Raw genomic sequence first — 13,022 nt, forward strand, 5'->3', positions numbered from 1 at the left:
TAAGACATAGGAGCAGAATTATGGCATTTGGCCCATACATTACTGATTCATACAAGACTGATAGATTATAACTAATGAACTACAAAAATTTACCTACAAAAAAAGAGCTCTTAGAAAAAAGAAACAAAGTTATAACTTCAGCACTTGTTAAAAATAATTATATAAATATGTGACTTGAATCTCCTTGCTGTTTGAACCTTATAAATGTGTTAACTGCGCAGAACTTTCCCCATTTTGCAGCAATATCTGGGTGAGTAATGTTCTGTGGACAAGCTGTAGTCAGCTATATATGGAGTGCATTACATCTCCTGGAATCAAACCAACATAATAAGGGAACATTCAGATTTCAAACAATGTGGCAGTAAAATACAACAGGGCAGACTTACACTGATTAATTACCTGCAAATAGGAAACAAATCGATTAAAGCACCCATTTCAGGTGGTCAAGATTTGCACCTTAGCCTTTATTGATGTATAAATTTGCTTTGAGAAACATAAATACCTTTAACAAATATGTGGGGGCATAGGGGTAAGTAGTACTGATGTAAAGTCGTTGCAGATACAATCACTCAGCATTCTTCAATTTACTGATACACATGGGGAAGGGAGGAGTAGCTGATCAATGAGAACTTTTGTACACAAGAAGAGACATTGTTAGTTCATTTGGGTGAAAGTTTTTTTTGATGACTGTGCAATTAAAGATAATTTGATGCGTAGATGCATCCATCCTGTAAATAGATTTTAGTTCATTATCTAGAGGTATTAATGTTTCTGCCAACATTTAAAGTCCATTTGTTTAAGAACAGAATGGGTTTCTAGAACATTAGGAAAGGACAAATCTACCACATTACTGTGATTTGTGAGCCAGAACAGCTAAGGGAGGCAGTTTTCCTTTGACAAGGAGCATCCCTTACTCAGATCAAGAAACAACCAGAAATTGATTCACAGAAGACTGCAGATGCTGGAATATGGAGCAACAAATATGTTGCTTGAGGAACTCAGCTGGGGGGTGGGGGGAGAAGGAATTTTCAGGTAAAAACTCTGCAGATGCTGATGCAGGGCTTCAACTTGAAACATCAAGAATTCATTTCCCTCCACCAGTGCTACTCAAGCCATTGAGTTTCCCCAGCAGTTTGTATAATACAATCAGATATAAACCTCTAATGCAGCTTCACATGCTGGAATGTCCGGATTTCAGAGATACATTCTAAATATACTTAAGCAAGATATTCTCATAACCTATATCTTCAACAGTTTTACATCTCCAATACCAGTGCAACAGTAATGTTTTACTTGACTACATTATGAAAATTCTGCATTCCAATATTTTCAATACCTGGGTAGATGTATGAGGTACATTTGATGGTTTTGGACCAGTATTCACAGGAGTTAAGAAAAATAAGGGGGGGGGGGGGTCCTCATTGAAACATTTCAAATATGGAAAGGCCAGCTCTAGACAGTGTGGATGTGGAGAAGATGTTTCTTATAGCACCAATGGCCAGAGGGCACAGCCTCAGAATAGAAGGATGTCCATTTAGTACAGAATTGAGAAGGGTTTTTTTTTACCCAGATGATGGTGAATTTGTGGAATTCATTGCCCCTGATAGGCCAAGTTATTGAGTATACACAAAACAGAGGTTAATATGTTTTTGGTTAGTCAAGGGGCCAAAGGTTACGGGAGAAGTCAGGAGAATGGGGTTGCAAGGGACTGTAAAGAGTTTGTATGTTTTCCCCGTGACTATGTGAGTTTCCTCAGGCTGTTCCGGTTTCCTCCCACGGCCCAAGGATGTAACAGTTGGTGGGTCAATTGGTCATTGTAAATTGTTCTGTGATTAGGCTAGGATTACAATTGGGGGACGACCGCTGAGCGATGAGGGCTAGAGGGGCCTATCTCAATAAAATAATAAAAAAAATGTAAGTAAGAAATCAGCCATGGTAGATGGGCCGATTGGCCTAATTCTGCTCCTTTGTTTATGGTCTGAGTCAAATTTATAACGTTGTCATTGGCGCAAAGTGGATGAGTGGCATTAGAAGCTTTAGAGGAGCCACACGGTAGTCTGACCCGGCCTCAAATGGCACTTGAACTAATTGGAAATTAATACTTTTTGGAAGGAATTGAACGTAAAAGCAGCACAGTAAATAATATCAATAGGTGATGTTTAATCCATTGAGCATAATTATAAATTAAGTACATTTTACAATGATTAAATAAAGGTATGCAACCAAATCACATTTCCACACAAACTTTTCAGCAACAAAATGAAAGATCGATGTTGGTTTATCAGCACGTCTGTCTTTGAAGTACTGTAGTAGTCTCGTTGTTCTGTGTTGCTTAATGTCAGCAGACATTAAGGGTTTCCCCACTCCTTCGATCTACATTGTAACATCCCACGAACAATAAGACTGGAAGACTATTTAATAATGCAAAGCTTTTTAAGATTTGGGTCCGTGCCTAAAACAGGCACAATCAGAACGTAATCGCTTTGTTTAAACAGTCAATATCACTTACAATCAAAGTAGTTTACCTTATATTATTCCAATTACATATTATATTTTATAATAATTCCAAATATACTCTAATAATTGTTTCACAAGACAGGCGGGAGTTGGAATTTCTCGTGGATATCTTCATATCATTTCCTTTTGATCTGAAGTGTCCCGATCTCTGGGATAAGGTAAAGGATAATATTCAGCTGCCGACCAATGCCTCCACCACAATGCAAGGATGGCTGAACATTTCTCCGTAACTTCTACAGGGCTGGAATAATCAGCGAAGTCGAAAGATTAGTTACTTACAGTAAAGTCAGGTGAAAAGATCTTGAATTAAATAGAGACGCAGCCCATATTTATGTCCTGACACATTACTACCGCAGTTTATTAACGCTCATGTTGTTTAGTCAAACGATGTCCCACAGGTAACTCCAGAAGATAAGCGTTGGCTTTGGTTCGGAATCCGGCTGCATCGCGGGTGATGTGTGCTGTCGCTGAATTCACTTTCCACGACGTGAGGCGAAGCCCGGTACCGAAGCAGGATGGAAGCACTGCCGTGAGCCGGAGCGCTGCCCGTGGTTAGACTGAAAACAGAATAAATCCCTTGCCTGCAGCTTTTCTTGAACTTCTGTACCGACCTGTATAAGTTTCCTATGAAGCAGTAACACAGAGGGTTGAGACTGGAATTGGTGAGGCCCAACCACTGCGCGAAAGATCGGATGTGAAGAATCCATCCTTGGTGGAGACTGTCCAGCGGAGCGTTCGGCATCTTGAAATCGATCCACATATCAATGGCATACAAGGGCAGCCAGGACAAGGCGAAGAGCAAGACAAGAACCACGACCATTTTGACGATCTTCTTGCGTGCCTTCAACCTGGAGCTGTCGCCCACTAAGTGCCTCTTGTTGCCCTCCTGGAGCCTGTCCTGGCTCCTCCAGAGCCGGCGGGCCGTCAGGAAACAGATGACGAGGTTGAAGAGGACGGGGAAGCAGTAGAGAGCGCAGAAGAGTAAAAAATTGTAGCCCAGTCTCAGCTGCGCGTCGGGCCAGTTCTCTGCGCACACGGGGATGGTCAGCTTCTCCTCCAACAGTACCACGTTTTCAGTTTTATTCATGAAGATGAGGGGCATGCAGAGCGCCGCGGATAAAAGCCAGACGGTGCAGGTCATTCCTCGGACCCTTCTGCAGGAGAAGACAGCCCTGGCATGGAGCGGGCTGTGGACACTGTAGTAACGGTTCAGACTGATCACGGCGAGGCTCAGCACGCTGGCGGAGACGGCTACCGCCTGCACGAAGGGCACTGCCCTGCACATGAAGTCTCCGAATACCCAAGCGTTGTAGACCTGGTGTCCAAGTGTGACGGGCATGCAGATGCACACCACCATCATATCACAGGCGGACAGGTTGATCAAGAGACTCCGGGTCGCTCTAGCTGCAGCCAAGCGATTCCTTCTCCTTCTCGTCAGGACCCTCAGAGCCATGATGTTCCCCACAAATCCAGTGATAAAGGACAACGAATAAATCACCTCCAGGACGATGGTCGTGGGCTCATAACCCGAAAACAGGAAGTTAACGTTCAAATGGATGGTCTCCCAAAAGCTCAGGTTGCTGCTGGGAGGACTCAAGGAGAAGTTCCTGGGAAACCTTTCGAGCGATTCCAAACTGAACTGAGTCCCATTCATGTTGAGAGAATCGGTTCACTGAAGCGTTAAAAGTGCATCGAGCCAACCTTCAGCCAAACGCTGTGTGGCTCGGTCGAGTGCCATGTTCAGCTATTCCAAAGCCAGGAGACTGTCAAAACCCCAGTGACCAAGAACAGAGAGATAACTGCACCGGAGGGCTGGAGTTTGAGGAAGGGGGATGTTCTTTTTCCCAGTTTGCTCGATACTATTCAAAAGTTTCATTCGGCTTAGGAAACCCCTTGTTTTTGTGTGCATGTGAAAGCAATGGAAGTGAAACGTCCAGATAGTGATGGAGCTATGAGAAGGCTGCGGCTGAATCAAGCAAATCCTTCCACGGAAAGGAACGTAGATAATGGACTTCCACAGGGAGGGAGCGTGTGAAGCTCCGGGAAGTCTCGGCAGATGGCGATCGGGAGCAAGTGAGACCATTCTCGGCGCGATGTCCTCTCATCAATACACTCCCCTCTCTTACCTCACATCATTTCCAACCGGTTTATTATATACGGCTTTGCTCTCAGAGGAGAAGCGTGAATGGAGTTTAGAACTGATGACCGTTATTAATAGATGGAGACAGAAAGTCTTCACTTGTGGGCAAGGGCATTATTAGAGGTCATCAAGACAGGATAATCACCAGGAAATCCAATGGGAAATAAGGAAGAATCTTTGCACAATGAGTGGTGGAAATGTGGAACTCTTTGCAGTGAGTGATAGAGGCGCGTGGGGGAGAAGGGAGGAATGGGGTTACACTAATAGATATAGATGAGGGCGTAATGTAGTATGTTGAGAAGAGCATAAATACCAACATAAACAGTCTGCGCTGAATGACCTGTTTCTGTATTGTATATCCGAGGTAATGATAATACAAAATTTCAAGTAGGCTTGAATCTAAAATTCTAACATAGGACAGAATAGGATAATGCTTATACTTAAGGGATTGATGATAGTTCCTCACAATAAATCTGATCAACTTGCGTGAAGTATTTAATCTAGTAAACAATCTTTCATACCTCTATAATCTTTAGAACTGAATACTTGTTGTTTTGAACGGACGGTTGCTTCCTTTGCACTGAATAAGTTTTTGTAAATTTATATTTAGCAACTGGATCCTGCATGAACACTTCGCACTGCGCAGTGGGAAATAATGTTAAATAATAGTCTCTGAATTTTGAAGGCACACTTACATTTTATTTTATGCAGATTTAAAACAAAACGAAATGTTATTAGGGATGAAAAACCTGTATGAAAGTAAATACCAAAGCTACATAATCTCCTAGTGGCAGTTGGTACTTTGCGAAAATGAGCAATTCAAGTTGTTTAAAATGTATGACTCCTTGAAGCTAGTTTTGTAGTGATGCATTTCAGATACTGTATAGAATGCAACAGAATCACAGTTAAATGATGTCCGGAGTTATAGTTTGTTAATATGAGATACAACAGTTGAATCCCATGAGGATAATGTGGGTCGTTTAAAACCAAGCAATTAAATAAAAAGATGGACATCGTGAGAAGAAAGCCAGAATCAATAAATGGTCCCAGAATATCCACGCTATAAAATTGCCCCATCTGGCCCTTCTGGAAAGCAATGTTGTCGTTTGGGGAGTGGTGTTTTTGATAGGGGCAAAGGCAGTGGGGTTCATCTTTACAATATTAGGTGGGAGGAAATTTGTTACTCCAGATTAATTACAATTTTGAAGGATCTTCTATTTGAAAGGTTTCTCTTTCCCCACATTCTGCTTGTTGAGTGTTCCAGCATTCTCTATTATTAATTCAGATGTTCAGCATTTGTAGTTATTTGATGTATCAGAGTGGATGACTCTTAAGAACCACTGAAGCACCATTTGTTCAGGGGTCAATTTGGAATGAACTGACATAGCCTATATTTTCTACATCCAATGAATAAATTAAGAATATCAAGACAAGAATTGAAAATAGCTTTCAATTGGAAATGCAAAATGAAAATGTCACCTATATTGAATGGGCTGCGATTAATTTGTAGATGTTGCCTTGGGAGTTTACATGCCTATTTGTAACTCTTGCTAAGATTTCAAAGTGCTTGGCATTCCTGTCTCAATGTTTCTTCCTCTTGTAATCTTCAACTTTTGCCATTGTTACTTTGTCAACCTGATATTTGAAAGGCCTTATAAATTAAAATTCGAGGGAAAATAATGCAGAAGTTTTGTCATGTACTGTAATTTCTAACAAGCATGAGAAATAATAAAACCATTAACTCTGAATATTTGCAACTAGGACATGAAATCTCTGGACTTACAAATCACAGAGGAAGAGTTTTAGATTTTTGAAATAATAACAAGAGATCTTTGAAGATTTTCTTAATCTTTAAGGACATGTGATTTAAATATATTTTGTACTTCTGAGTGAACAGGGTTTTAATTATCAAAACAATAACTAGAATGAAATGGGTACAGTATCTGGAAGTATGTTACAGCAACTAGTATGTCCAAAGTTCAAAGCAAAATTTATTATCAGAGTTCATACATGTCACCACATACAACCCTGAGATTCTTTTATTGTGGGCATACTTAACAATTCTATAGAACAGTAATTGTAAACTGTAAACATCAGAAACTGTTAACTGTAAACCAATTGTGCAAATGCAGATATAAATAAATAGCATTAAATAATGAGAATAAAATAACAAATTAACAGAGTCCTTAAATTCCTTAAATGAGTGTGGTTATCCCCTTTTGATCAAGAGCCTGATGGTTAAGGGGTGGGAACTGTACTTGAACCTGGTGGTGTGAGTGCTGAGGCACTTGTACCTTCTGCCTGATGGCAGCTGCGAGAAAAGCGAATGGCCTGGGTGGTGAGGATCGTTGACCATGGGTCCTGCTTTTCTACAGCAACCTTTCATGCAGGTGTACTCAATGGTTGGGACGTTTTACCCATGGTGAATCCACTACTCTTTGTAGGATTTTTCACTCAAAGGCATTTGTTTCCCCATACCAGGCTGTAATGCAGCCAGCACACTTTGCACCACGCATCTATAGAAGTTTGCCAAGGTTTTTGATGACATGCCAAACCTCTGCAGACTCCCGAGGAAGTAGATGTGCTGTCGGGCTTTCTTCCCAACTATATCTATATGATGGGTCCAACACAGATCCTCTGAGAAAGAGAAACCCAGGAATTTAAAGTTACTAACTCTCTCCACCTCTGATCCTCTGATCACAGTGAGGACTGCCGACCGCATCATTGGAGCCTCCCTGCCCTCTATTGTGGACCTGTACTCTTCCAGGTTGAAGAAGAGGTGCGGGGAACATCATAAAGGACTCCTTCTATCCTGCGCACGGACTGTTTGAACTGCTTCCGTCTGGTAGGCGCTTCAGATCCCTCCAGACTAAGACTAATAGGCACTGGAGAAGTTTTTTCCCTACTGCGGTCACTTTGCTGAACAGTTAACTGCCAGTTAACTGTCGGCTAACTATTACTTCGATTGCACTACCTGTATGTATAATCTATATTTTCATTTATATTTATCATTATTATTGTTATGAGCAGAGAGACAACATCTGCCGGAAGTAAATTCCTTGTATGTGCACAGGTACTTGGCGATTAAAGTCTGATTCTGATTCTGATTATTACTGGATCATGGACCTGGATTACTGGATCCTGAAGTCTTCAATCAGTTCTTTGGCCTTATTGACATTGAGTAAGAGGTTATTGTTATTACACCACTCAGCCAAATTTTCAATCTCCCTCCTGTTTGCTGATTCATCACCACCTTTGATACGGCCCACAGCAGTGGTGTCATCAGCAAATTTGTATATGGTGTTGGAGCTGTACTTAGCCACATAGTTATAGGTGTAAAGTGAGTAGAGCAGGGCAGCTAAGCACACATCCCTGCGGTGCACCGGTGCTGATGGAGATTGAGGAGGAGATATTTCTGTCAATCTGAACTGACTGGGGTCTGCAAGTGAGGAAATCCAGGATCCACTTGCACAAGGCGGTATTGAGGTCCAAGTCTTGGAGTTTACTGGTTAGTTTTGAAGGGATGATGGTACTAAATACCGGGCTGTAGTCGAGAAGGAACATCCTGATGTATGCATCTTTGCTGTCCAGATGTTCCAGGGTGTGTGAGGAACCAACGAGTTGGTATCTGCTGTAGACCTGTTGCTTTGTAGGCGAATTGGAGGAGTTCCCTGTCACCATTCAGACAGGAGCTGACATGCTTCAAAATTAGCCTCTCAAAACACTTCATCGTTGTGGATGTAAGTGCCACTGGGCGATAGTCATTTAGACAGCTCGCCAAGCTCTTCGTGGGCTCCGGTATGATTGAAGCCTGCTTGAAGCAGGTGGGTACTGCACACTGCTGGAGCGAGAGGTTGGAGATATCTGTGAATACACCAGCCGGATTTGGGCACAGGCCTTCAGTACTCAGCCAGGTACTCTGTCCGGACCGGGTGCTTTCCTTGGGTTCACTCTCTTGAAGGCAGCCTGCTCATCATCTTGAGATATCGAAACCACCTCTAGCCAGTCTGTACTCAAACCTTCGACAGAATGCAGCAAGGTGCAGCAGTGATTCTGACTCTTAGCTTATTTCAAATCTGACCCGTGCTTCCAATGGGGCATGAGAATTTCTACAGTCTGCCTGGGACGATGTGGGCCTTGTTTATTTTGTCCCTTTCTGCCTCTGTCTCTGGAAAACTTACTTGAATCATCTTCCATGGATAATTTTGATTACTACTCAATAATCTGGATGGATTCCTCCAACTCAGCAAGTGGAATCAGATGATGTTCTCTCTTTGCTGGTTTCCATCTATTGTTCATGATGTATTACTTAGGTCATCTAATCAAGGCTTTAGTCGCCTCTTCAGTATTATGTGCTTAGTTATTTGCTTATCGTGAAAAATGCCTGCCTGGATGGATCTTGGCACAAATAATTTGAAGGCAGTGTGGGTTTGACATGCAAATGACACTGTTCTGATGAGAGTGAGTGGCCAGTCTTTAACCAGCAGTTGTCAGAGCAGCCAACAATCTTTACGGGTGTCTGGGTGAATTCAAGTTCAAGTTTATTGTCATGGGTATGTATACTGTACTTAAGGGACAAAATGCCATGAAAATCAGTTTTCTGCAGCAGCAGCAGCAGCAGCACTGTGCATTACAAATATGACAAATATAAATTATGTAAGCTTAAATTAACATGTAAGGAAGTTATTCGCATAAATGAGTGAAGGAATACAACTTTTTGACAGCCAGGAAAGTATAAATAAGACCTTCATAATGGTCAGGCATGATGATTACTCTCAGTGGCCACTTTATTAGGTACACCTATATACCTGCTTGTTAATCCTAGTACCTCATTACCCATCATGTGGCAGCAACTCAGTGCATGTAGACATGGTCAAGAGGTTCAGTTGTTGTTCAGACCAAACATCAGAATGGGGAAGAAATGTGATCAAGGTGACTTTGACTGTGGAATTATTGTTGGTGTGAGAAGGGGTGGTTTGAGTATCTCAGAAACTGCTGATCTCCTGGGATTTTCATGCACAACAGTCTCTGGAATTTACAGCGAATGGTGCAAAAAAACAAACAAAAAAATCCAGTGAGCAGAAGGTATGTGCGTGAAAACACCTTGTTAATGAGAGAGGTCAGGTTAGAATGGTCAGACTGGTTCAAGCTGACAGGACAGTGACATTAGCTCAAATAATCATGCATTACAACAATAGTTTGCAGAGGAGTACAACACGTTAATCCTTAAAGTGGATGGGCTACAGCAGCAGAAGCCCATGAACATACACTCAGTGGCCACTTTATTAGGAGCAGGTGGTACCTAATAAAATGGCCACAGAGTGTATTAGTGGTTCAGGAGGACAATAAGCTATCAAAGTATATAGAAATCCTGATGGTTTGGTATCAAACTCAGTAGGTGATGTTTGCTACGCTCCTTTTCAAATCACTGGAACTTCAGTTCCTGCACTCTCCTCTGACTCATGAGTATCCTAATTGTAACTCATCTGCTTTGGCTTCCCATATTTTCTTTTAAAGTTGCTGTGTTCATTGGAACATTTTATTTTGTTTCAAATGGACTGAGGGGTCTGAACTATATACACATATTTTTGTGTGGTTGTGTTTTTACTAATAATCTATATGTGCTTGCATAGGCGAGAACTGGGACTCCAAGTCTTGGATTCACTGAGTGGGAGTTTGGTGTCTGCATCGTTCTGCTTTTACCAATATTCTAGATGGGTTTGTTGACTTGTGAGAACTGGGCATCACGGGAGTGGGGGTGGTGGGAGTTGGGACTCTTATTACGTGACTGTGATCTTGTGTGTGCTGTCTGTGTTTGACTGTTGGTAACATGGCTTTGCACCTTGACTCCCTAGAAACCTTTTTGCCCGACACCGGCCCCCTAGGCCTGAGTCGACGTAGTAGTAGTCCCTAGTAATGCTGGTTTGTTTGGCTGTATTCATGTGGTTAAATGACTTAAAATTTCCTTTGAACTGGAACTCTCACGCTGCTTTTGTGGTGCAATAATGGGACTTGAATTGAACATAAGAACAAAAGTGAATTCAAACAATATCCACTATGATGGTGGAGAGTATATTGACTGGTTGCATTACAGCCTGGTATGGAACCATCAATTCCCTTGAATGAAAAATCCTACAAAATGTAGCGCATATGCCCAGTCCGTCATGGGTAAATCTCCCTCCCCCCACCACCACTGGGGGGAGCATATCTACATGTTGCATTGTTGCAGGAAAGCAGAATCCATCATTAGGGTTCCCACCACCCAGCTCACACTATCCTCTCACTACTGCCAACAGAAAGGTGGTACAGGAACCTCAGGACTCACACCACCAGGTTCAGGAGCCTTAATTACCCCTCAACCATCAGGCTCTTGAACCAAAGACTACACTTCACTGAATTCCACTTGCCCCATTACTGAAATGTTCCCATAACCTATAGATTCACTTTCAAGTACTCATTTAATGCTCTTGATATTTATTAATTTATCATTATTTCTTTATTTTTGTATTTGCACAGTTTGCTGTCTTTTGCACACTGGTTAAATGGCCAAGACAATGTGTTCCTTCAATGATTCTATTATGGCGATTATTCTATTATGCATTTGTTAAGTTTGCCCATAAGAAAATTACTCTCAGGGTTGTATATGGTGACATAGTTACTTTGACAATAAATTGACCTTAAACTTTGAACAGGTGCTCTCTCTCATTGCTGCTTTTGTGGTGTGATAATGCTATGAAATTTTGGGAGGGTGAAACTTAAGTTAACCTTTATTTCATTTATATATAGCCAAAATCACAACCTTTAAGGATAGATTTTTCTCGGATCATCCAAGTGCAGCATTTTTATGTAAGATATGAAGTGATAACCTGATTTATTCTTTACCAGATGCTTTACTACTTCAATACCAACTGCATTTCAGAAGGAATTCCAAATTGTTATTGTTAAACATCCTCATTGTTCAAGCTATTCTCAATGTTTGCAAAGGTTGTGAATACATTTGACAACTTGCAGAGAAAAGTGGAAGTTGGATTCAGGTCATTGCTGATTTTGAAACCAATTCCATGTAGATTCTACTGAGATTTGGCATCCTTTTAAATTGTCTCTATTAACCTCTTGCAATTGTGAAATGAACGGTTAGACAGCTGAAAAATCTTTTGACACTTGTTTCTGAAAAGATAAATTAATTGACAAATGTACTCCCCTCCATACTTTCTGCAAGACTACTCTTCAATTTAATTGGGTATGTTAAATATGTTGCCAGACTGGCTTTTTACTCTTCAATAATTCATGCAAGAAAGGATATTGTGGCCCCAAAGGCTGTCTGTGTTTGTCACTTTACAAATCACTCCATTGAATAATAAGGTGTAACAATTTCTAGTACAAGACAATATGGTTTAAAGCTTTAAAAGTTATGATTACAGCATTTATTCTAACTGGCTGAACTTTATTATTGACTTATTTTTGGACATTTGCCAACAGTTGGCTCTGCTTCTTGAAGACCTGGTTCAAACCCTTTCAATCCCCAAACCCTCCCCCTAATATATATAAATTACCACTCTCCTGCAATTGCAGGGACAGGCAGTTTGTCAAACCACATAGACCTCTGTACAAACTCCTACCTTCATTAAATTGTGTGGTGCAACTGTTGTTCAAAATGGGATTGTTTGAAAACAGATCTGGCATCTACCAAGGTCTGTGCGCCAACAGCAACAGCAGAAGTGGAGCCTCCAGCACCTGTAACCTCATAGCCCAGAATATCCCTTATTGAATTACTTGAGTCAAGCTAAGGGATGAGCCTGGTTCTGTGAGAGGCAGAATAGTGAGCGGGAGCAACATCAGGGATATCTAAAAATGAAGCTGAAACACAGGACATAGAGTGAAGTGATCTTACATCTGCTGGATTGGATCAAATCTGAGCAACCCTATCAGATTTAGTCATTGGAAAATCAAAGAGCTGACAGGAGAAGGAGGCTCCAAGAACATGGTAAGATCAAGTTAGAGTAGTATCCGAGATATTACTGGATTACCCTGCAACTCAGACAACAGAGAACGGGGTGAAAGTTTAATTTACTGTATAAGTATGCAAAAATTGACAAAGTGGGGTTAGCTTGAACAACACTTCAGGCTTTTATGGATTTTTCCTCTTTTGGTAGTGCTGAAACCCTAAATGGAAAATGTACAGATATATCAAAAGCATTGAAGAGCATGGGCTACATTGCTGGAAAACTTCTTAACAGTAACAAAATCTTCAAATGTTCACTTGAGTGGCATTGTTAGAATTTCCTCCTGAAAATTCCAATAATATTCATAAAGATAAAGTGTTTTCTTTTCATCTGTATTTTTAGGACCTTCATATACTTAGGTA

At 41.2% G+C, this 13,022-nt stretch overlaps 1 protein-coding gene across 1 annotated transcript; it reads right to left on the minus strand.

Annotated features, from left to right (window-relative positions):
- Nucleotides 1-2,282: 2,282 nt before the first annotated feature.
- On the minus strand, nucleotides 2,283-4,171 carry LOC132380346 (QRFP-like peptide receptor). The gene has a single exon (XM_059949092.1). It carries the CDS (start codon nucleotides 4,169-4,171, stop codon nucleotides 2,894-2,896), a length of 1,278 nt encoding a protein of 425 aa, XP_059805075.1. The 3' UTR covers nucleotides 2,283-2,893.
- Between the last annotated feature and the right edge of the window lie 8,851 nt (nucleotides 4,172-13,022).

This window comes from Hypanus sabinus, chromosome 23 (genome assembly GCF_030144855.1).
Source record: "Hypanus sabinus isolate sHypSab1 chromosome 23, sHypSab1.hap1, whole genome shotgun sequence".
Classification (NCBI taxonomy): domain Eukaryota; kingdom Metazoa; phylum Chordata; class Chondrichthyes; order Myliobatiformes; family Dasyatidae; genus Hypanus; species Hypanus sabinus.

Coding starts and splice junctions, on each gene's coding strand:
- LOC132380346 (XM_059949092.1), bottom strand. CDS start 4,171: ATGAATGGGACTCAGTTCAGTTTGGAATCGCTCGAAAGGTTTCCCAGG.